This window comes from Dromiciops gliroides, chromosome 2, assembly GCF_019393635.1.
Source record: "Dromiciops gliroides isolate mDroGli1 chromosome 2, mDroGli1.pri, whole genome shotgun sequence".
In the NCBI taxonomy this organism is placed as follows: Eukaryota; Metazoa; Chordata; class Mammalia; order Microbiotheria; family Microbiotheriidae; genus Dromiciops; species Dromiciops gliroides.
The window spans coordinates 168580852-168607364 of NC_057862.1; the positions used below are offsets into that span (position 1 = coordinate 168580852).

At 39.4% G+C, this 26513-nt stretch overlaps 1 protein-coding gene across 2 annotated transcripts in view; it reads right to left on the reverse strand.

The window, feature by feature from the left end:
- Nucleotides 1-26513, reverse strand: part of SLC27A2 (solute carrier family 27 member 2) — a 73987-nt gene that overhangs the window by 32585 nt on the left and 14889 nt on the right. For both annotated transcript variants that reach the window (XM_043982087.1, XM_043982086.1), the window contains exons 2-4: nucleotides 20553-20762; nucleotides 9040-9198; nucleotides 2785-2909 (exon numbers count right to left, since the gene is read on the reverse strand). In XM_043982087.1, coding sequence (XP_043838022.1) covers nucleotides 2785-2909; nucleotides 9040-9198; nucleotides 20553-20762 — 494 coding nt within the window. The remainder of the gene's footprint in view (nucleotides 1-2784; nucleotides 2910-9039; nucleotides 9199-20552; nucleotides 20763-26513) is intronic.

The window sequence follows — 26513 nt, forward strand, 5'->3', positions numbered from 1 at the left end:
TTCAGGAGGACCTGAGTTCAAAGCCACCCTCAGACACTTGACACTTACTAGCTGTGTGACTCTGGGCAAGTCACTTAACCCTCATTGCCCCACAAAAAAAAGGGTAAACATCAAAGAGAAATCATAAGAGACCCAATAGAGTTCAGCTGTTTACCTTTCTATATGGGAAGATAATACATGTAACTTTTAAGAACTTTATCATTTTAAGGGAAATTAGAAGAATTTTACATAGAAAAAGGGCATGGGAGTGAGTTGATTATGTTGGGATTATGTAGAAAAAAAGATAGGTGAGAAAAAGGGATGCTCTGGGAGAAGGGGGAAGAGAGAGGAAAAATGGGGGAAATTTTTCTCACGTAAAAGAAGCATGCAAGGAAGAGATTTTACAGTGGAGAGGAAAGGGGTAGGCAATGCTTGAATCTCACTTGTGTCTAGTCATGAGTGGGATGATTTCAGAAAAATCTGGGAAGACTTAAATGGACTCATAAACTATACAACATCCTAAAGTGAACAACCAGGATGGTGAAAGGCCTTGAGACCAAGCCATATCAGGTTCTGCTGAAGGAATTGAGAATATTTAGAGCTTGGAGATGAGAAGATCTAGCAAAAAAAAAATGCTCTCATGTCATATGGAATAGGGAATAAATTATTCAACTTGTCCATAGTGAGCAAAACTAGAAGCAAAGGGTAGAAGTTATAGTGAGGCAAATTTAATCTCCCCCCCCCCTTGCTGCCCCCAGGGAAATGAGGGTTAAGTGACTTGCACAGGGTCACACAGCTAGTAAGTGTCAAGTGTCTGAGGCTGGATTTGAACTCAGGTCCTCCTGAATCCAGGGCGGGTGCTTTATCCAATGCACCACTTAGCTGCCCCTCCAAATTTAATCTTGATATAAGGAAAAACTTCCTAACAATTAGAGTTATCCCAAAGTGAAATGGATGGCTTTGGGAGGCAAGGGATTCCCTTCAATAGAGATCTTCAAGTGAATGTTGGATGATGACTGTTAGATACTCTGTAGAGGGGATTCTTCTTCAATCACAGGAAGGACCAGGTGGACACTGAGGACCCTTATAGCTTTGAAATTCTGTGATTCTATGATTGAGCCCATAGCATTATTTGCTATTTCTCACTGATCATAGGGCAGCTAGGTGGGGCAGTGGATAGAGTTACAGTCAGGAAGACTCATCTACCTGAGTTCAAATCTGGCCTCTGACATGTAATAGCTGTGTGACCCCAGGCAAGTCATTAACCCTGTTAGCATCAGTTTCCTCATCTGTAAAATAAGCTGGAGAAGGAAATGGCAAACCACTCCAGTATCTTTGCCAAAACTCCAAATGGGGTCATGAAGAGTAGGACATGACTGAAACAACTGAATAATAACAACCATTGATCATATGCCGCCTTGTATTGCTACTATTCCAAATCTATATCTTTTTTTTTTGGAGGCAATTGGGGTTAAGTGACTTGCCTAGGGTCACACAGCTAGTAAGTGTTAAGTGTCTGAGGCTGGATTTGAACTCAGGTATTCCTGACTCCAGGGCTGGTGCTTTATCCACTGTGCCAGCTAGTTGCCCCCCAAATCTATATCTTACATCTCCATTAGAGAATCAATTCCTTAATGGAAGGTATTCTATGTCATGTGTCCATACATGCTTCACAGCATTTAGTATAGTGCCTTGTTCATGGGAGACAATAAATACTGATTATTTTATTTAGTCCTTTAAAATATGTAAACAAATAACTACTTTACAAGGTGGTGGTGATGTTTCTCCTTTGTTCTAGAAGAAGATCAATAATATCATAAGGGTGATGTCTTGACGTGCACGGAATGGATTTAAGTGAGGCAGAGCTGCACAAAGTCATCAACTTCACTCACTCTTCTAGGGACATTGAAGTCCAGTGGCAAGATGAAGTTCAAGATGACTGGTGATGGCTTAGGATGCAATGGATGATCTTGGCCTTCCTAAATTAAGGTCTTTCCCAGGTCTCATTTTGTCTGAGGCCAAGTGCATTCAATGACTAAGGGCTAGGTAAGAATTGAGACAAAAGATGGCCCAATGGTATTTTAATACTATTTTTTTTTTTGGTGAGGCAATTGGGGTTAAGTGACTTGCCCAGGGTCACACAGCTAGTAAGTGTTAAGTGTCTGAGGGATTTGAACTCAGGTCCTCCTGACTCCAGGACTGGTGCTTTATCTACTGCGCCACCTAGCTGCCCCCAATGGTATTTTAATAAATGAGAGTAGTACAAAATGTTACACAAATTCAGGGGAGCGAGAATTCAATTCCGGCCCAAGTGATTAGAGGAGGCTTCCTAGAGGAAACAAAGCTGGATCTAAAGAATGGGTAGAATTTTTGGCAAGGATGGCTTTTCAGGTGAAGAGAATAACATGAACAAAGACTCGGCTGTGGGAAAGGTTCATTAGGGGAGAAGTAAATGACCAGAAACTAGAGGGGAAAGCACCCTGAGAAAGCCATTATAGGGTCCTTGAATCTGAGCTCCTCTAATATGCCCACCTGGGAATAACTTGTATATGGTATTGTTGCTCTGGTCCAATTATAGCTCCTCCTAACCTCATGGCTCCTTCGTTCATGAACATCAGCTCTTAAATTGGAAATTCTGTTGGTTCAGCCATAAAGAGTAAAATCTTATAGATGAAAAAGTTGATACTAATTTTATCTCAAGCTACCAACATGTACAACAATCTTCTGACATACAGCATAATATAATGTGATGAATTTTCAAGCCATAACGGGGCATGTTAACACTTTGGGCATGTGTGAGTTTACCTCAGGCAGGTTGCACAAATACCGCAGCAGCTCACCGATGTACTGTATGACCGTGACTTTGTATTTTCTGCAGTCTTCCCAAAACTGGCTGGCTGAAAATTTGGTACGCAAAGCTAAGGTAGCACCTACAAACCACAGAGAAGATAGAGAATTGTCACATAAGTGAACATTAAAGAAACCCGAAGGTGTTTTAGTTCAGCTTTTCTAATTAATTTTTCATTATTTTCTTTGATAAGTGAAAATTCAAATATTAGCATCTTCCTATATCCATTTATCATGGTACAATTGAAATCTTTGAGAAGAAAAAGGTGATACTTAGAAATACATTTCTGTCTTATTGTTTGATCTTTATCCTCCCTTATACATAAAATCCCAAGGCTTAAAGAGAGGATTTTCCTCTCTTTTATTGAGAAAGACCTCACTAAAATTCTACTATGGAATCTTATCATGGTATGGAGGTGACCTTTGGTTCCCAGAGGCTTTGCCAGTTGGGTGTGGCCTCTGGCAGGTCCTCCATCAAGCTTGAAAGATTTCAAGTGTGGGCCCAGCAATGGACTGTTTGTAATTTAACTAATTTCTGGGAAGCTAGTTGCTAACTAAATGGATTACCTTGAATTGGATAAAGCACCAGCCCTGAATTCAGGAGGACCTGAGTTCAAATCCAGTCTCAGACACTTGACACTTACTAGTTGTATGACCCTGTGCAAATCACTTAACCCTCATTGCCCTGGGGGCAGCAAGGGGGGGGGGAGATTAAATTTGCCTCACTACAACTTCTACCCTTTGCTTCTAGTTTTGCTCACTAGGGTCAAGTTGAATAATTTATTCCCTATTCCATATGACATGAGAGCATTTTTTTTTTTTGCTAGATCTTCTCATCTCCAAGCTCTAAATATTCTCAATTCCTTCAGCAGAACCGGATATGGCTTGATCTCAAGGCCTTTCACCATCCCTGTTGTTCTCTTTAGGATGTTGTATAGTTTATTAATGTCCTTCCTAAAATATGACACCAGGAACTGAACAAAAGACTCCAAATGAGTTATACTGAAGGAAGAGTGCAGGAGGACGATTACCTCCCTAATCCTGAACACTATGATTTCCTTAATGCAACCTAAATTACGATTAGTTTAGTTTAGTTTTGTTTTTACTGCAATATCATACTTTTGAACCATATTGAGCTAGGTAATGAATGTTTGGCTAATGTTTGGCAATTCAGGTACACTGTCTACCAAGAAGTTTGCAAGTTGCATTTGTACTTGTGGAAGGAATTTTCACACTGTGCTAATTTTTTTTTTTCTGGTGAGGCAATTGGGATTAAGTTACTTGCCCAGGGTCACACAGCTAGTAAGTGCAAGTGTCTGAGGCCGGATCTGAACCCAGGTCCTCCTGACTCCAGGACCAATGCTTTATCCACTGTGCCATGTAGCTGCCCCCGTGCTGAATCTTTTAAGGGATTGCATTTAATTTAGAAACAAAACAAAACCCAGAGCTCTTATGTCTTTTCTTTTTTCTTTCTTTTGTTTTTTGTGGGGCAATGAGGGTTAAGTGACTTGCCCAGGGTCACACAGCTAGTCAGGCGGAGCTCTTATTTCTTGAAAGGTAGCCTGGTGTATTGTAGTAAGAAGAGGTTCTACACAGGGATTTCAATTGGCCTTCCTAGCTTCTACAATAAGTAGGTAATTTATTTATTTTTCTTTTTTTTTCTTTAGAACTTAAATACAAAATGAGAAAAAAACCAAACCCCAGCATGTTGCTGTGTACACAGCAGCAATAAGAGGATTCAATATAAAGCAATAAATCTCCATCTCAAGAAAACCTCTATAATAAATACTACATGTTGTTTTCAAAGCTGCCCAGCTTTTCTTTGCTTCCTTGTTGATTTTTTTGTTCTCTGTTGTGTGTACTTACTACCTGGGTAATTTAAAATAGGTAAAAAACTTGGACAAATCACTTAACCCCTTTGGGTCTGTTTCCCCATCTGTCAAATGGCAGAGCAGAATATGGAGACCTTTGGAATCCTTTCTGGATCTAGCTTTCTGTGGTTCTTTGACATACGACTGGGGCTGGCTGTTATATAAACAAGAAAGAGATTTTATTCTGGTGTTTACAGGAGGTATACAAGGACACTTGACCTTACCCTCAGCAGAAACTGCATGCATATTTTGAGGGCTGAGGGTTAGCACAGCTGCCCAGATACCTACTATGTAACTGTTCTCTGTATGTTCATATCTGGACTCTAGATTTTTTTGGAATTCTAGTTTTATGACTAATTTAAGGAAAAGATTGGAAAGCTAAGCCCCATGTGAATCTAGAAATCTTCATAAGAATGATAAGCAAGGAAATAGGCTTTCTGTACCAGGCTGGGAAAATACTATTTATGTGATTGGACTAAAATGTCAGAAACAAATACATTTCTGTTTATTGTTTGATCTTTATCCTCCCAGATACGCAAAATCCCAATGCCTGAATGTAGGATTGTTATAAAAAGATTTTCATTAAAGTAACATGGAGCCTCTTCATGTTATAGAGAATGGGCAGCTTAGCTGATCAGGGAAGAGTGGGAATGGTATTACAGGTAAATTTTTTTTCCCCCTTGACAGATAGAAAGCAAGATTACAAGCCTTTACTCAGTTTAATGTAAATATGTGACAAGGATTTGTGACTATGAAAGACCATGCTCACTAAATGAGATAACAGATGGAGTGATTTGCAATCATTGAAGCGTTACAGAAATGCTAGCTATTATTTGCAGAAGATAATAACAGTGAATTAAATAGCCCTTTAGGGTATGCTATATTGTTTCCTTAGAGCCCCACAATAACTCAGGAAAATATGACAGGTATTGTTGTCTCCATTATAGAAATGAGGAAACTAAGGCGTGGAGGGGTTTGGTGATTTGCCCATAGAAACTCAGCTGTTAAGTCTACGAGATGGAATCTGGCCAGTTCTTCCAGATTCCAAGTCCAGCGTTCTAACCCAACATACTGCTTCATGAAAAGACAAGAGGACCACTTTCAATAAGATGACCACCTAGCCACAGGAAAGAATAAGACATCTATTATCTAGAGTCATTTTGGACCATAGCTTTCTTGATGGTGGGTGTCATGAAAGCATGGTATGCTTGGAGTAAGGCTAAGCCTGGTTAATTAGGAAAATGGGCATGAAACCAGACTGTAAGCTTCTTGAGGGCAGAGACTGTCTTTTGTCTCTTTTTGTATCCTCAGCACTCAGCACAGTGCCTGGCACATAGTGGGCCATTAATGAATGTTTGTTGATTGATATAAATGCAACATGATTTTTTTGGGGAGGGGGCAGGGCAAGAAGCATTAAGTGACTTGCCCAGGGTCACACAGCTAGTAAGTGTCAAGTGTCTGAGTCCAGATTTGAACTCAGGTCCTCTTGAATCCAGGGCTGGTGCTTTATTCACTGCACCACCTTTTAAAAGTCAAAGTTGCAACTTTCTTCAACAACCCCTGAAATAAGGTACAGAAAGTAGTGCTGGTTTCTTTTCTCCTTCTCTTTTCTTTTCAGATTTGAGTTCAAATCTGTCCTCAGACACTTGCTTTGTCATCTTGGGCAAGTCACTTAACCCCTATTTGTCTCAGTTCCTTGTTTGTAAAGTGGAGAAGGAAATGGTAAACCACTCCAGTATCTTGCCAAGAACACCTCAAAGGGTCATGTAGACTCAGACATGACTGAACAGCAGCAACAGCAACGACAACAGCAAAGCAGACTGAAGGCACTTCTATTAGAAGACTAACAAAAGATATGAGAACTGGGGGCAGGTAGGTGGCACAGTGGATAGAGCGCCAGTCCTGGATTCAGGAGGACCTCAGTTCAAATCCGGCCTCAGATACTTGACACTTACTAGCTGTGTGACCCTGGGAAAGTCACTTAACCCTCACTGCCCCGCAAAAAAAAAAAAAAAGATATGAGAACCAACCAAAATCCTGTATACTCCACATCTTAGAAAATTATACTTTATTCTAATAAACTTGGCTATATGAAAGAAGGTAGCCTGGTAAAAGAAGAGAGGGTGACAGTTTTCATATTAAGGGACGTGGCAAAAACTTGGCGCTACCTCCTCCATTCATATTGTGTTTATTTAGCTAGGTGAAAGGCAGTATGGCATAATGGACAGAAAGCTGACCTCAATGTCAAGAAGACCTGGGTCCTCTCTGAGACATCCTGGTCATGTGATCCTGGGCAGGTTACTTAGGAAATTCTCCCCCCCCCCCAAGGCCATGAGGGTTAAGTGACTTGTCCAGGGTCACACAGCTAGTAAGTATCAAGTGTCTGAGTCTGGATTTGAACTCAGGTCCTCCTGAATCCAGGGCTGGTGCTTTATCCATTGCACCACCTAGCTGCCCCCAGGAAACTCTCTTAAGAGCATAAGATTATAATCAGATTTTAAAAAATTTGATTTGCATTGTCAGAGTGTTTCTTCATTGAGAGTTTTCTCTTCCAATGAAACAACAACAAATTATCTTGGGTCCATGTTTCATCCCTTCAGTAGACTGTCAGTGACATGAGGACATGGCTCACTTTTCACTGTGTCCCCAGCATGTCCAACAAAGTGGTCCCATTACACTGGAACTGCTTTTTAGAGCAAGAACTATCTTCTGCCTTTCTTGGTATCCCAAGAGCTTAGCACAGGGCCTGGCATAGGGTAGATGCTCAATAAACATTTATTGAATGATTGACTGACCTAGTGTGCACTCAGTACAAGTTTGCTGAACTGTACTGCACTGAACTGGATGTGGGCTTTGGAAATGGGAACAGGAACAATGGTGACCAGAGCATCCTTACCACACAAGGAGTTCATTAGAAAAACTTTAGCATGTATCCCACTACCATGAAGTAGAATGGGATACAAGGGAGAAATCTGATTTTGATGTCAGTGGGGAACAATTAAAGGCTTCTGGAAATAGGCATGTAACAGGCGCTAGAGTTTATAAATTGTTTTTAAGCATGGACAGGGCCCTAAAGTGTTTCAGAGAATCTTCCACCTTAATATATAATGCAATTCTCTTAAGATGTTCCAGGAAGCTGTATATAAAGACAGGACAACTAGGTAGCATGGTGGATTGAACCCTGGCCCTGGAGTCAGGAGAATCTGAGTTATGGCTTCAGATACTTGTAGCTGTGTGACTCTGGGCAAGTCACTTTACCCTGTTTGCTTCAGTTTCCTCATCTGTAAAATGAGGTGGAGAAGGAAATGGAAAACCACTCCAGTATCTTTACCAAGAAAACCCCAAACGAGGTCACCAAGAAGCAGACGTGACGGAAAAACAATACTAAAAACAGAAGAATGGGAAAAATGGAGAACCTTTGTTTTTGTTTCAGGAGAGTGCATAATATTTGATTAGCCACTTTCTCCTATTTGGGACAATGGAGGACAATGCCAATACCAGGAGTTTAATATTTATGAAGAACCTTGTAGCTTAGAAAGCTCTTTCCCCTAAATTACCCTATGAAGTAGGTAATATGTGCATCACTGCCTCCCCTCCCCCAATGTATAGATTTGTAAAGTGAGCCTTAGAAAGGTAAAGGGACTTGCCCCAAGATCACATATCCAATAAGCAGCAGAACCAGGGCTCAAACCAAGAATGTTTATTAGTCAGCCGGTTAACAATACTGGGCAAATCACTTTCTTTTCTGAGCTTTGGTTTCCTCCTTTGTAAAATGAGGAGGTGGATTAGATTATCTCTATTGTCTCTTCCAATTCTAAATCTTTATGATGATGGCTATCAAATTTCTTTTTGTTCACAACACAATACTTTCTGCCATAAGGAACTCTGGCACCCTGAATCTCTAAGTCAGCACAAAGAAGGGCATCTGGGCAGTTGGGTCTCCAGGGCCCTGACTTGGCTAGGCCTTGGGATTCCTTGACCTTTTCTTGACTTTCCCGCACTCCCGCACTTCCTCACCCTCTTCCCTCTTTACTTCCTTAGAACTTGAACCAGAGAAGGTGGCTTTGAGCCTCTGAGGTTAGAATCATTATTGTGACCACCTCAACACCCATCCAAGGGGGAAAATGGCCAGCAAATTTCAACTGGGGATGGAGACTGGGGAATGTGGGAATCTTGGGGTATGGGATGGATGTTCCGAGGCACACTTAATTGAAACTCACAGCACACCTATAGGAATACCTCTTTTTATGATCTATGATCTAACCCTCAGCTTGGTAATCTTTCCCTTTGGAGGTGTAGGTGTCAACTGAACCTCAATGCTTGATGAAAAGGACAATCTTACCTTTTATGATGCATCCATGTAATCCAATCAATAGGGCTGCGCTGTGATACAAGGGCAGAGAAGTATAGATCACATCCTCTGAAGTGATATTGCTTGCTTGAATAATGCCGGTGGCATACCATATGCGCCGATGATTGATCACTGCAGCCTTGGGGAGACCTATGCAAAGATATGGCAGAAAGAATGAATAGGTTGAGGTAGCCCGTCTGCAAACATACAATCATAATTCACACATATAGTGTTTTAAGATTTGCAAAGCAATTTCCTCATAACAATCCTGTGAGGAGGGGTGTGTGTGTGTGTGTGTGTGTGTGTGTGTGTGTGTGTGTGTGTGTGTAATAACCGATAATATTTATACAGCATTTTAATGTTTGTAAAGTACATTCTATATTGTATCTCATTTGATCTTCATCATAATGCATCAAGGGCAGCTAGTTGGTGCAGTGGGTAGAGTGCTGGACCTGGAGTCAGAAAGACCTCAGTTTAAATCTGATCTCAGTGCAAGAAAATCAGAAAGTAGGAAGGGACCAGATTATAAAGAGCTTTCAATGCCAAAACAGAAGAGTTTATAGTTGATCCTGGAAGTTATAGGAACTGGAAGGTGGGAGTTGGAAGTGGGCAAGGGAGAAGGGAGGTGGCAAACACAGATTGACACTTTTGAAGACTTGGAAAATATACCCGTCTTCTCATTTTTCAAAAACCTTCATCAGACCATCCTGTCCAAGTTACCAAAAAGCTATTAATTGTCCAATCTCATGGTCTTTTCTCATTTCTTATCCTTCTTGTTAAGTCATTTTTCAATCATGTCTGCCTCTTAGTGGCCTCATTTGGGGTTTTCTTGGTAAAGATACTGGAGTGGCTTGCCATTTCCTTCTCCAGCTCATTTTTTTTTTTTTTTACATTTTATTTATTTATTTATTTATTTTTAGTGAGACAATTGGGGTTAAGTGACTTGCCCAGGGTCACACAGCTAGTAAGTGTTAAGTGTCTCAGGCCGGATTTGAACTCAGGTACTCCTGACTCCAGGGCCAGTGCTCTATCTCCAGCTCATTTTACAGATGAGGAAACTGAGGCAAACATGGCTAAGGGACTTGCCCAGGGTTACACAGCTAGTAAATGTAAGAGGTCAGGTTTGAACTCAGGAAGATGAATCTTCCTGACTCCAGGCCAAGCACTCTATCTATCACGTCACTTAGCTGCCCCCTTCTCCACCTATTTGCAACATTTGATTCTGATGAACCATACTTTTCCCTTTTCTCCTGGATACTCCCTCCTCTCTTGGTTTTTGTGACTCTACTCTCTTCTCCTGGCTCTCCTCCAGTTTGTCTGACTGCTTCTTCTTAGTCTCCTTTGCTGGTTCATCATTCAAATCATGTCTGCTAACTGTGAGTATTCCTAAGGTTCTGACCCCCGACTTTTCTCTATACTCTCTCTCATAGTGACCTCATCAATTCCTATGTGTTTAATTATCATCTCTATGACTAAGATTCCCAGGCCTACTCTCTCCCCTGAGATTCAATACTGCATCACCAGTTTTCTATTGGATATTTCAAACTAGATGTCCCAGAAACACATTATTCAACATGTCCCTATTCAATCAATTTCAGTGTATTCCTATTGCCTCTAGAATCAAATATAAATTCCACTCCTTACTTGTTCTTTTTATCCTCAGTGGACATTACTTTCTTCCCACACTCTGTGATCCAGCCAGACCAGCTTCTCTGTTCTTCACACACAAACCACATTCTATCTCTGTGCCTCACCACGAGCACTCTCCTGTTCCTGGGATGCTCTCCCTTCTCATCTCTGCCTCATAAAATCTCTCTTTTTCTTCTTTTTTCTTTTTGGTGAGGTAATGAGGATTAAGTGACTTGCCCAGGGTCACACAGCTAGTGTCAAGTGTCTGAGGTCATATTTGAACTGAGGTCCTCCTGAATCCAGGGCTGGTGCTTTAGCCACTGCACCACCTAGCTGCCCCCTCTCTTTTTCTTAAGACACAGTTCAACTACCACCTTCTATAGGAAGCTCTAATAATCAAGGATGACCCAAAGATAAATGGGCCATCATAGGAATGAATGAGTCCCAACTTGTCCCTCCCCACCCAGCCCCATCTTCTTATGGGACTTTCAGAAGAGGCTCAATGAGTACTCATTAGGGATATTGTGTGTGTGGAGGGGAGGAGAATCCCTGTTTGGGTTTGGGTTTGTACATTGAGAACAAAATGTACTTCAAAAACAACTCAAAGTTCATATCCTTTCTGGCACTGAGTTAACTGTCTGACCTTAGTGCATCATGTGTCAATTGGGTACCTAACGTGACAGATAGGTACATTTTTTTTAAAGGGAGGGAGAAGCGACAGGTTTCATAAGACCTCTCTGGCTCATGTTGCCATCCAGGGAGAACCTGGAAACATCAGTATCTGGGCTTGTTTTGTCCTCCCCAAAAGGGCCCTCAGTTTATAGTGCTGGTTTTATTTAAGCTAACAAAAACACTTGTACTGAAACCCCCTGTCAATCAGAAAAACTCTCTCTTCCCTTTTCTGCAGGGATGTGCAGAATCCTTTTTACTTACATTACTAAATTTGGTGGCTCAGGGTCACAAGGCAAGTTGATCTTTCTGCTTGTATTTGAACAGTTGACATGGAGAGATAAATTCAAATTGTTCCGCATACAGGGTGTTCTAAAAGTCCTGATGCAGTTTTAATCTATTAAAGCTTAAAAATGTACTAAGACTTTAGGAACAATATATATGTAATGTCTGTGTGTGTGTGTGTATGTGTACATACTTACACAATCTGTGGTAAAGCTTTTTGAGTTCATACAGCTCTGATCAGCCACAGCTAGACACACTGTACCTTGACCTCAACATAATGATGTCATTTTGGTCCTCCTCCAATACTTATTATCTATATCTATATATTTATATATGTATGTGTATATATATACATGTATATATGTTCTTGTGTGTCTATGTGCCTATTATCAATAGGCAATCACAACATCACGAGACTTATGTGAAAACCAGGTTTATTACAAGAGAAATGAACATGCAAAGGGTTCCCCAATTTTACAGAAGTTCATGGTTATATAACAACAGGAAAAAGGGAAGAGGGGATACCAGGAAGGGTCGTGCTTGACATAGGAGGGGAACTGGTGCAGCAAAGGTGGGGAAAAGGACAAGACCACTTTCCATGAGGAGGAGCAAGGTGATAGCAAAAGCCTCATTCTTTTCCCATGAAACTGCTTGACTATGAAGATTGGAGGGTCTGCTTATCTGCAAAGCAACCCAGCTGCACAAGCATCATCCCAGCCTGGCACAGACTGGCTGGCACTTGTCTTGCCTCCAAAGGGCACAGAGGGAGTGCAGCTTGGGGTGCAACAACAAACTACGTCAGTTCAGGGGAGACTCATCTTTGGCACATTCAGGGCCTCTTGCATGCTCTGGGTACAGTGTTTCTCGAAAATATGACAACTCAAAGAGACAAGTTCAGGGGACCCCTTAACAGTTTCTCTCTCTCTCTCTCTCTCTCTCTCTCTCTCTCTCTCTCTCTCTCTCTCTCTCTCTCTCTCTGTCTCTCTCTCTCTCTGTCTCTCTCTCTCTCTGTCTCTATCACTCATCTGTCTGTCTGTCTATCTAACCATGTAGATACACCCCCCACTTATTTGGTAAACTGGGAGAGAACAAAGAGTGGGTTCAGTAGTCACACTTCAAGGATGGGAGGCAAGTGGGCAGTGAGGAAACAGGCAGCTAGGGTAGACAATCATTTTAAGGTTGTTGACGGTAAAAGAGTGAGGAGACCCAGGACAAAGGACTGAGGTGATGGAAGGATAGAGAAGGTATTTTAAAGATATAGTAGACCCCAGGAAGCTTGTAGACAGCAGATGTAGCACCAGTCACTAAAGAGGGTCTGAAGATGTGGGTGAAAAGGCAACACTAATCTTTGTTTTGATCTCCAGTTTTGCATCACTAACTGTATATTGGACATCTCAAACTAGATGTCTCAAAGATATCTCAGCCTCACTGTGTCTAAAACACAATTCATTATCCTTCCCACATTTTTCTCTTTTAACTCATTTTCTCTTCTTCCAAACTTCTCTATTACTGTTGAGGGCACTACCATATTCCCAGAGACTATATATATATATATATATATATATATATATATATATATATATATATACACACACACACACATATATATATATATTTGACTAAGACTTGGGGTGATCCAAGTCACATACCCCCAAGACCCTCATTAGAATGAGCCCACATCTCATTATAATATTCATTTTCTCATTAATTGTTAACCAATTAGAGTTGATTTTCACCCTTAGGATCACCCACTTTTCCAAGGGCATATCAGTTATAATCTGCCACCATGAGGGTCTTTGACATTCAAGAGTGCCACTGATCTCTTTTGTTAACAAAATGCTAGCATTATTAATAAAATGACTAATTACCCAGAAACTATGTCTCTTGAACTTTTAAAATGGCACACAATACTCTCCTTTCTCCATGCCTTTACTTGGCTGTCTCCTATGCCTGGAATACCTTCTACCTCTTTTATTGCCTTGCTTCCTTTTAAGATTCAGCTCAAATCTCATCTTTTGCAGAAGGCCTTTCCTGATTCAGCCTTTCCCCTACTTCTAGCTGCTTCAGCCATCATCTCTGAGATTACATTCAACCAATTCTGTATGTATCTGTCATGCATCTAGTTATGTACATGTTATTTCCCTCATTAGAACATAAGATCCTTGCAAGGAAGAAATCACCTGTTAGATCTGTGAATAAGGGAAGAATTTATGACTAAATCATGTAAAGTAAAATAGATAATTTTGATTACATACAATTGATTTTTTTGCACAAACAAAACCAATGCAGCTAAAATTAGAAGAGAAGCAGGTAAATGGGGAAAAAAGCTTTTTTAGCAAGTTTCTCTGTTAAAGGTCTCCATTTAAAGATATATAGGGAACTGATTAAAATATATATGAGCCATTCCCCTGTTGCTAATCAGTCAAGAGATATGAACAGGTATTTTTCAGAGGAGGAAATCTAACCTATCATTAGTCATTTGAAAAATGTTCTAAATAACTAATATTTAGAGAAATACAAATTACAATAATTCTGAGGTTCTACCTCATATGGAACAGATTGTCAAGCTGACAAAATGGGAAAAGGAGAAATGCTGGAGGGGCAATGAGAAAAGAGGTAAAGTACTATTGGCGGAAGCTGTGAACTGGTTTAGCCATTCTGGAAAAGAATTTGGAACTATGGACAAAAAGTTACAAAATTGTGACCTTTTGATCCACTGATACAGATACTAGGTCTATACTCCTAAAGAGATAAAAAGAAAAGCACTCATATGTCCGAAAGTGTTATTACAGTACCTTTTTGTGATGGCAAAGAATTGGAAACTGAGGGAGTGGCTATCAATGGCTGAACAATTTATGACAGAGAAACGTGATATGATATTATTGTGTGATAAGAAATGATGAAGGGGAAAGTTTTAGAAAAATCTGGGAATATTCAGTTCTCATATGAACTGATGTGAGCAGAACTAGGTTAACAATTCATACAATAACAACAATATTGTAAGGTCAAACAATTTTCAAAAATTAAGGATCTCTGATCAATACAGTGACTGGCCATGATTCCAGAGGACTCATGATGAAACATACTATTCACCATCTGACACAGAGGTGATGGATTCAGAGTGCAGATTGAGACATATCTTTTTTGGGGGATGTGGACAATGTAGACGTTTGTTTTGTCTGACTATCCATTTTTGCAATAGGGGTTTTGTTTTTCTTTCTTTTTCATGGCTGGGGGTGGTGATGAGGGGAATGGGAGGGAGAGATGGCATGTTCTTATTGATTGACAAAAATAAAACTTAATTGAGAAAAAAATATAAGCTCTTTGAAGTCAAGGACTGATTTTTGCCTTTCTTTGTATCTCCCAGAACTTAGTATAGCATGTACTAAGTACATAATAAATTTTTGACGACTGACTGGAAAACTGTAGGAAAAAGGAGGAGAGAGGCTCAAGGGTATTGGTAAAGGGGTTGGCTTTGGCAGCGAAGGCCACCTCTTCTTCAGAGACAAAATGAGTAAGTGAGGAGAGGGCTGGGGAAGGATTTTGAGCTATGGAGTAGGGGAGAGGGAGCAGCAAAGATAGAGTGTTGTGAGCAGGCAAGTAAGTCATATCTCCATTTAATTTTTGTCCCATCCCCCTTATTTATAGAGGATTTCTGGGGCATGTAAGTAGGAAGAGATCTGCTTCCAGATGTGAGGGGACACATAGTCTCTGAGGAAGATCGAGTTTCCAAGCTGCATGTGGGCCCATTTACTTTACAAATGTCCATTGCTCCCACAGAGGACGAAAGAACTAGGACCTGAAAAAGATGCTAAAATGGTGAGAGTCCCAATGGGTCGGGCCAAATATGAGGACCTTCTCCTTATAAATCCTAGAGAGATATGTGTAGCAGAGAGAGGCTAGGACCCCAGGCCTCATACAACCCTTACCAGATGGTAGACACCAGATCATACGCCAATTCAATTAGGATGTCAGATACCAAGTAGTCTATTATACTGTCTGTTCTTGTTTTACTTCTAATATATCTTCTTGGGTATATTTTATCATTTGCCTTTCTGGGATGTAATTAATGAGCTGGTAATTTGTTAACTCCATCCAGTCCCAGGAGATAGAAATCTATGGGCTTTAACAGCACAGTGCCTGGAACGTAGTACATAGTTAATAAATCTTTGACCAGATGACTGCCATCATCACCACCACCACCTTAGCTCTGTGATCTTTGGAGAAGGATCAACACACCAGTGCTATCTTCTATCATCAAAGGACCCTGTAGGATGGAGACTCCAATAACTGGTACCCTTGGATAGCAAATTTTGACTTCTTCCACTCTTCCCAGGGATTTGGAGTCACTGTCTCCTGGGACAAAACCCTCTCCTTCCCCTTCCACTCTCACTTCTTTCTTGGCCTCCACTCCTGACTCTATGTACTTTCCCATCTCTACAGTAGCAGCCTTCTCAACCTAGAGATGCCTCTGCTCCCATGTCCTTCTCCTCTGATTGGTGAGTTCTTCCCTGGAACCTCTATTTAAGGAAGCACCCAGACCAGCCATGCTTATTCTGTCCCAGATCCATTCCTAACTCTTTGGACTCTTCCACTATCTTTCTCCATCAGCACTCCCTTGCTATTTTTCAGTTATCTTTTCTGTATTATTTTTCCCCTTTATACTATAAATGTCTTGTTTTTAGGGATTATTTTTTCATTCATTCATAAATACACACATATGCACACTATACAGACATATATGTATGTCTGTATATGTATATTTGTATCCCCAGTGCTTAGCACAGTCAGTGCCTGATACATACTAAGGATTTATTGATCTATCTATTGATCAAACAATCTATCTATCTGTCTACCTGCTGACCTACTTTACTTCATACTATCCTTATCCAGGTCAATCCTTCTATTGTTCCCTGAAGAACTGGTGCTTGGTGGTTAATGAACTTCCCTTCATCCTCAAGATTTTCTTTTGTATCTCTTTCAACCTTCTAGTATTCACAGAAACCTGATTCCCTCCAGGAAATACTATATCTTTGGCTATTCTCACTCTGCATTGTTAATTGTTCTTTTTCTCATGTCTCTTGATGCCCTGGGTCAAGAACAGGAGGTTACATATTTCTTGTGGTCTGCTGCCATTTCCAGACCCTCCCTCTGCCACTATAATTCAGCAACTTTTCTTCCTATAAAAGCTCGCTCCAAGCATCTACATCTGTGATCTCCTGGCTTCAAGATAGCCTCCCTCCTTTCTTTCTTTCTCCTTTTCTTTCTTCCTTTGTTTCTGTAGCAATTGGGGTTAAATGACTTGTTTAGGATCACATAGCTAGTAAATTGTCTGAAGCCACATTTGAACTCAAGTCCTCCTGACTCTAGGGCTGGTGATTTATCCTTTGCACCATCTAGTTTCCCCCATTCCTTTCTTGAAGAGTTTAATACCTTGCTTACAATCTTTCACTCTCTCTAACGGATTCCTTTCTATACATTTGAGAACTTCAATATAAATATTGATGTCCCTTCAAACATACTAGCATTCCAGAGCTTCAACCTCCTTTGGGGAGAGGGGGAGAGAGAAGGTAAAAAACATTTATTAAGCACCTACTACATGTTAGGCACTATTCTAAATGCTTTACAAATATGATCTCATTTTATCTTCACATTAGCCCTGGGAGGTAGGTGCTATTATCAGCCTTAGTTTGAAGAAACTGAGGTAGACAGAAATTAAATGACTTGCCCAGGACCACACAGCTTAAAAGTGTCTAATGTCAAATTTGAACTCAGGCCTTCTGGTCTCCAGGTCCAATGGCCATGCACTGTATCATTTAGCCACCTATGACTTTTACCAATGACTCCACCCCAGCCACCCACAGGACTAGTTATGTTATAGATACTCAATCACTAATAAGTATGTCATGTTCATGATTTTAGAATTCTGAATCCACCATTCAGATCATAATCTGTGTTTTCATTTCTCTGTCTCAAACCTACTATTTGTTTTCATCAGAGCCTCCCTCCATCTCTCACTGTACTTCTATTTAATGACCTTTGTTCTGGCCTTACTTTCTTGTCTTCATGGTTTTTCCCCTATAAGTTATGTTCCTCAGCTATACACTGTGATGTATTGTAGACTTTTTGACCTCAAATCATTCACATTTTGCTATTTACATGTCTTCATTTGGTTGTTGTAGCTGTCAAGGGATATTCAATTGAATTTACTTCAACAACATTTTGTGGCACAAGTGAAGCTATTACCCATACCCAAACATCATGACATCATTGGTCCTCTTTGAAAATGAAGGAGGAACAACAACTATTCAATATTAGTTATCAAGCTTTTATTGTGCCAGGTATTATCCTACAGACTGGAAACACAAAGACAGAAATAGAGATTTGTGCACAAGAAATGGGATAAATATATATTATCTAAGACAGGGAGGAGTGAAAATGGAGTGGCATATAATGCATTGGCACCCTGAGAGCTGACCTGGTATCCATACAGTGTCAAAAGACCTAAAAAAAGCTGCTATAGTGCATTGGATGGTGGATTCATGGGAGAATATGGACAGGGGTGAAGAAAATGGTGTAAAAATATAGATGTAGATGGGTTGTGATCTGCACCCTTGGAGAGAGTGCACACATTCATGAAATCACAGATCCATTATTGAGATATTAAAGTATGAAGGCACAAATATGTGAAAGATCTGTGATTCTACCAGTATACCAACTTGTCTGACTCTTAGTCCAGACTCTCCCATCCCTGGAATAAATACTCTTCTCACCTCTGTCCCTTGGAATCCCTAGCTTCCTTCAAAGTTTAGCTCAAATACTAACTCCTACAAGGATGTATTTCTTGATTCCTCCCTCTGCCTTCCGACTGAAATTACTTTGCATTTATTTTATGTACTTCATATCTCCCCCTACAGAATGTACAGGAAGCTCCTTGAGGGCAGGCTATTTCATTTTTGTCTTGGGATCCTCAACTCCTAGAAGAGTGCCTAGCACACACTGCCTAGGGAAGATAAGTGCTTATTGATTGGTAGTAGATAAGTCATAGGGAATTACCTGAGACATATAGTCAGTCCATAAACATTTATCAGATGCCTACTATTTGCCAGGAACTGTGCTAATATAGAGGTTAAGTAACTTGTCCAGGGTCACACAGTTGGTAAACAAGGGTAGGATTCAAATATAGGTCTTCATAACTCCAAGCCCAGCAATCTTTTGAATACATTAAACTCCTTCTACAGATATGAAAATAATACATATAGAAAAACATATACACTAAGCTATCTATCTACATAACACAAAACAATTCAATCATTTAAATCATTTAAAAGCAAATAATATATTTGATCAATATTAAAAAATTTTAAATAAACAGATCAAATATTCTGATATCCTAATGGAGAGGGGGTGGAAGGATCAAGTATTTATTAAGCACCTACTATGCATCAGGCACTGTTCTAAGTGCTTTGTAAATATGATCTCATTTTATCTTTGCAATAATTTTGGGAGCTGGGTGCTATTATGATCTTTATTTTGAAGAAACTGAGGCAGATAGAAGTTACAATGATCCAACAAGAAGTACAATAGATCTGACTGTAATACAATACTTTGCAGAGAGGGTTCTTAATCTTTATTGTGGACTCCATTGGCAGTATAGTGAAGCCTGTGGAGCCCTTTGCAAAATAGTGATTTTTAAAAAAATTCATAATTGAAGGAAATGCTAATTTTCTATTAAAGGTTAGTGAAAATAAAGACATCATTTTATTCAAATTCATGGACCTCTTGAAATGTTTATGGACCCCAGGTAAAGAAACCCTGTTTTAGAGAAAATTTTGCTAGAGAAAAACATTTGGCAAAAATGACAAGTTGCCACCATTCTTGTATGGTTAGAGTGATGGGTTCAGAAATAAGAAATAGCACTGAATGGATATAAAAGGCTAGGATTGTAGTCCTTAAGGAGGCACCAAATTTTCTGATGCCCTTTCCTTTTCTGCTCTACAAAGAGAGCATCTCAGAGTCCATGGCTGGCAGATGTGACATGGCTTGTACTGTGAACCCTGGAGAAGCAGGGGAGGTAGGGTGCGGATCAAAAGTCTCAAAGACTCTATAGACCAGGGCCATCCTCAGATTTGAGTCTGGATCAGGGCAGGCTCAGCAAACCTGCCACTTCTGCTCTGGCCTCTGACTGACTAAGGGAATTCTAAGAAGATGAATGGTTTTGAGTGGTGGGGGAATGGGATAAATTAAATTACATCATTAATTTATCCCAGGGTCTAAATCCCTACAAAAATGGCTCCATTCTCAGAGCTTTCCAAAGTTGCCATAGGGGCCAGGGCAACTCTAATGCAGCCAGTAGGCAGGAAAAGAAAAAAAATGAAAGAAAGAAATGTCTAGATTTAGAAGGGTGGGTATTGAGCTCTTCAGGATTTTGCAACCTTAAACCAAGGTTTTTTTTTTTAGTATAATTTTTTTATACTCTATCCCAAGTTCTTCTAGTTTTACTATTATTTTGTCTACATTATTATTTATGTGTTCTGAATGTAGGACTTGTATAGTCATTAAAATAAAATAACAAAAACCCTGCCAACTATTAATTTACTCCATAGCTGATCTCATTCATTATTATTTGATTCAAAAATATAAATATTTTTATAGTCATCAGCTAACTTTTAATCTGTGCCATTCCCGGAAGGGTAATGAAATATGTGGCATGTGTGAAGCAAACTTTTCTCTTGTAGGAGGCTAAATGGGATCACATTATGAAATAAGATCTGTTATGGACAAAACATTCATTGTCTCATCAGTTTTTCCTAAGAAAGGGAAAACCAACATTTTAACCCCATATTCAGCTCCTACTAAAGAGGTGTGTTGCTATCAGAACTCATTAGCTATTATCATTATCACCATCATTCTGTATTTACCTGTGGTCCCAGAAGTATAGATGTATAAGGCAGGAGTTGTAAAGTCAACATCTGACCTCCAAGACTCTGGGATGGGTTCATCAGAAGTTTCATCCAATTTATCAAGCAGGGTGTCAACACCATCTGTGGTAGAAGTTCTACTCAGATAATAGATAGATACATCATCTTTCTTCAGACTTGGCAACACCTCTTCAATGGCTGCTTGTAGATCTTTATTAAGGAAGAAAAAGAAGATTAGTCCAAGAAGGCTTTATGAACATAAGAGGTTATTAGGTAGTTTTCCTCCCATTTTAAATTTTGCTAAATGTAAAAATTAGCAATATATGCAATTATGACCTTGGGATAAGAGATGCCCTATATTTTCAGTTTATCTATGGATTCCATTATTTGTGGATTAGTGACTTTGGATGTTATTGTTTGAAAACCACAACAGATGGCCAAGCTGGTTGAAATTTGCATTCCTTACAGAGAGTAATAAGTAGACCTAGGGATGAATGCCAAGGGGAAAAATGTGGTTGGCACATTTTCTAAAACTGGTGAGAATTTGAAAATCCTCTGAAAAAACAATCTAGTTATTCCTAGGTGTCCCACTGCAACAAAGGTGTATGCCTCCCAAATGAAAAGAAACTCCTAAAGAAGAAGAGGGAAAAATTCATTATCTGAGATGGCAGAAAAAACAGTACAAATGACTACTACCACACAAATCGAGCAACCCACAGAAACAGGCACTAACATTTATGAATAGTATTCTTTTTGGGGAGGGGAAAGGCAGGAGGGAAGAACTAGACTTGTGACAACCCTCTCATCTCTAAAACTCCTACCCTGGGGTCAGTTATGACATGTAATGATACATCATCTCATCTCATCTGATCTCATCTGATTTGATCTCATATCTGTTGTGTCATGTCATGTTATGTCACATTATATATATCATATATTTCATACCTATCATACCATATCACCATACCATACCATACCATACCATACCATACCATACCATACCATACCATACCATACCATACCATACCATACCATACCATACCGTACCATACTGTACCGTACTGTACCATATCATATCATATCATATCACATGCAGGGCTCCTCACCACCAACACCAACCAACCCTGAGAATAATAGTACCTTTAGACTATCCTCCCTGCTTCTAGGCACTGTCCTGGCTCCCCAACCCCTAGGCATTTTCCAGGGGAAGCAACACTTGAAGAGATACAAAAGCAATATAGAAACTGCCTCTGTAAGGGGTTCCCTCAGCTTCTTAGCAGTCACAGCTCCTGAAGACCCAAAAAGAAAACTCTTACTGCCAAAGTTTTTGGCATCTTCAAATTGTTGAAAGGATGTGGTTTTATCAATGGAAATGCCAATAAACAAGATGTGTTACCATCTGTTTTGAAACTATACTCTAAGGGCTTCGGAGTCTTCCCATCTGACTTACAGCTGAAACCTCATACATACATACATACATACATACACATATATATAATCTCCTCCTATTAAAATACAAGCTATTTCAGAGCAGACACTAATCTTCCTTTTCTACATGTATTTCAGTGCCAAAAGTCATGATGCTTTAATAACTTTTTGAAAGTTATTTTTCTTTATTTTTTTGCCATTTACAAGATTTGATTTTTCACACATAAAGTAAGTTCATTTCCTTCATATATTGTATATGATGCTATGGTATTATAAATCAAAAACAAAAAATAAAGGAGTTATTAAATATTGAAAGCCCTTTGTGACCTTTGGCTCAACCTGTACAATACCTTGCACCTAGTAAGTGCTTAATAAATGCTTTTCTTTTACTTATTGCTACTGGAAAGGGCATATCAATCTACTCCCCTATGTTCCAACTTATGAGTCCTGTGACTTTCCAGACCAAAATATACCTGACCAGACACCCTGCCCCCATAAGTGTTGTCTCCCAATATTAGATTATAAGCTCCTTGAGGGCAAGGACTTCTCAGTTTCGTATTTGGATTTCCAGTGCTCTGCACATATTATAGTGTGTAGTAAATACTTCTTCAGTCATGCTTTCATTCAATGTGGTAAGGAATTCTTGGTGAAGAAATTCCTTCTATTAGTACAGGTCAAAATTCTAGTCTAAGAACATAGTGTTATTGAGATTGGGGCACTGAGGGGTTCAATTATTTGACTAGGATCGCACAGACTTAAAATGAGCTTTGCCTGACTCCAAGGCTAATTCTCTACCCATTACACAGTTTTCTATTGTCTGACCAAAAACAGCTGATTAATTTAGGAAGTTAATCTGCAATCTACAACTGTACATTTGTTGTCTGGACTTTTGGTTCTGTTCTTGCAACATAAAAGTTGTTTTCTATGCTTAGTTGTCTTGCATTGTACTAATGCAAGTGAACAATTCTATTCTCAGAGGGAAGATGACTCAATAGCCCAAGGAGATAGCCTAGGGCCACTCTTTCTGATTTTTTTTCCCTTTATGCTTCATTTCTCCAATTTTTCATGCATCATGAATAAAATTTAATTGGGAAATGTCACCTGTAAAACTGTATTTCTTATTATAGCTAATAAAAAGATGTAATTTGTGTCACAAAACACATAGAGGTATTGCTTAGAATAAGTGTTTGATTTTATAAAATTGCCTAAGTGCAAATGCTGGGAATATGGAAAAGAAAATGAATAAGTGAAAATGATGGAGAGACAGCAAGTAAGGACCTTAATGTAACTGGCATCTCAACTTAGTGGAAGGAGGATGACTAAAGGTTTATATAGGTCTGTCATGCTATAAACTCCATAAGAAAGTTTGTTATTGTTCAGTCATTTTCAGTCATGTACAACTCTTTGTGACCTCATTTGGGGTTTTCTTGGCAAAGGTAATACAGTGGTTTGCCATTTCCTTCTTCAGCTCACTTTACAGATGAGGAAACTGAGGCAAATAGGGTTAAGTGACTTTCCCAGGGTCACATGGCTAGGAAGTGTCTGAGGCCAGATTTAAATTCAGGAAAATGAGTTGTCCTGACTCCAGGCCTGGCACTCTATCCATTGTGCCAAGTAAGTTAGGGCCAGGTAAATAAGGAGGTAAGAGTAAAGTATTATATGTGAGAGGAATAATAAGTTTTAATGTTAATGGTATAAATAATTTATTAGACTAGGGTAACGATTGGAATGACGCCACCTGCTGGAGACTTACTGTAGAAGAGTTTCACCCATGAAGCGAAGGTCTTTGAGGGCAAGACCAGGAGTCTTTTCTTTGGCATCACTTCCTGACGCGGGCTAGTGGGAGGAGGAAGGAAGAGACTGGCGCTGAGTCTCGCGCTCTTTCCTCTGGACTCTGGTGGAGAAGGGAGCTAGAAATGTGCTCTCCCTTTAATAGATAGGAATCTAGGCCTTTCTCTCTCTCTTTACCAAATTCTTATTCTCCTTAATAAATGCTTAAAAGTCTAACTCTTGCTAAAGCTTATAATTTATTGGCGACCACTCATTAGATATTTTAGACAGTTTAGCTAGAATTTTAACCCTTAACACATTGTGCCAAGTAAGTTAGGGCCAGGTAAATAAGGAGGTAAGAGTAAAGTATTATATGTGAGAGGAATAATAAATTTTAATGTAAATGGTATAAATAATTTATTAGACTAGGGGTAGTGTATGGAACCTTTGTAGTTGAGAATTCCACAGGTAAGCAATAAAAATATGTGATATGAATAAAGCTATGCTGCAACTACCAGATCAGGATAATGAGACTAGGCTCAGTATATGAAATGAGACTGGGGAAGCTGCAAAGTTAGGACAGGTTATAAAAATGGAGGATTACCATTATTTCCACTGGCTGAATAATTCATAATAAAGACTATGTTTTAAGATGACAGAGATGACTACTTCCTAATACAATTATAGAAGCCAAGTACAAAGGAAGTATAATGGACTATGATTCTCAATGCCAATGTAGAGGAATCTCTGGATTAGTTGTTATTGTTATTGTTATTATTAAGCATTATTGATCACAACACAGTAAAATTCAGCATTCTAGCTGGTGGAAAAATGAGAGAAATTCAATCAGAGAAAAGAGCTATGACAAAAGACAGGGATTACTTTTGGAGAAGAAATGGTTAGAAGTCAAAAAGTCACTGACATCTAAAATCTAGAGATTATTTAACCACCCCCCCCAAACAACTCCTTATGAGAGCTCAGTATAAATATATATTTAGTCTCAAGCTGAGGAAGCTACGTGGTGCAGTGGATAGAGTACTGGGCCTGGAGTCAGGAGGACCTGAGTTCAAATTTGGCCCCAGACACTTATTTACTAGTTGTGTGACCTTGGGCACAGTAGACCTTGGACCTTCCCACAAAAATGAATAAACATTTTCCTTAGCTAAGTAGCATAATTAAAGCAGTAGGTAAAATAGCATAATAATAATATAATAATAACATATAACAATATATAGCATAATGAGGACCCATGTTACAAAATTTCTAGGGATAAAGGAGATAGCAGAAAGACTTAGTGAATTTTTTTTCACCTCAGTTTTCACCAAAGAATAAGAAGAGATTTCTGCTCCTGAACTCAAGACAGCAAGATATAATGGGAGAACACTTGAGAGTCAATGGACCTGGGTAGGAGTCCCAATTATCTCTTATCATTTCCTAGTGGTGAGACTCTGCTCAACACCACTTGAACAGCTTGGGAACTAGAGAAAAAACAAGAAGTCTTATCCTAATCATGTACAAAGCTATAACCTCTTTTTCTAAGATGCATACAATGTTGGGTGCTGGGCATCAGAAAGCTCATGGAACTGGAGAAAATTCAGAAGGGCAAGGACTGTCTTTTGTCCAAAGGACTGTGTTTGCTTAAGTGTTCAGTGACATTGCCCTTTATCACACATAGGTTCCACCAACTTGCCTGACAGGAAAGAGGATGGATGTGCTGTTATATAAGGATGGACTAAAAATGAGAACTCCACTCTGTTTAAGAAAGGCTATGATCAAAGTCCATACCAAAATTGTAAGTGTCATGAAGGAAAAATCCATATGTGACACAGTGATCTGCAAACATTAGGGTCTTAATCAATGTTTATTGAATGAATGAACAAATAAAACCAGACAAAGTTACCACATTCTAGAACATCAGAACAAGGAGCTATTTATTTCTCAAAGCTTGAAAAGTACTCCCTGAGAAAAAGTAAGTGCCACTTGATAGAGTGCATAATAAACTTATGGAAATAATTTTCCCAATAGGCAGTACCTGCATTTTAAGAAAGTTTGAACAAATTCATGGATGACAAACACCGTGATAAATTATGAATAGAAGCTAAGATGAAATGGGTTATGTGTTGCCATTCTCAATGACAAAATTCAGAGCTGTTTGCCTACAAGTTTTCTCCAGTCTGTCAATTCTTGGGATTAGTGTTAAAATACAGTGGTTCAGTGGATAGAGCGTCAGACCTGGAGTCAGGAGGACCTGAGTTCAAATCTGGACTCAGACATTTATTAACTATATGACCCTGAGCAAGTCACTTAACCCTGTTTGCCTCAGTTTCTTCATCTGTAAAACAAGCTGGAGAAGAAAATGTCAAACCACTCCAGTGTCTTTGCCAAGAAAACCCCAAATGGGGTCACAAAGAGTCAGACATGACTGAAATGACTGAACAACAAAAACAACACACCTGCTCTGTAGAAACCAAGATTGCTTTTCTAACCTAGAAAATAGACCGTAAACTCTCCCTTTTGTGCTGAGGGACAGCAGTGTGTGTCTTTACTTCAGGAAACCTTCCTTTTTCAGACTCTTTAGTGCTTGGATCAAAGGCTTTCCAGGTGGTATTGGAGCTGACAAGCATAGGACCAAGCAGCTAAAAAATCCAAAACTATCCATAGGGCTGTTAAGATGGCTTCATTAGCATCTATAGTCTAGGTAAAAACAACTAATCAGTAGCTCAACCAGTATATCTTCCCCAAAGGAGATTTAGGGAGGTTAAG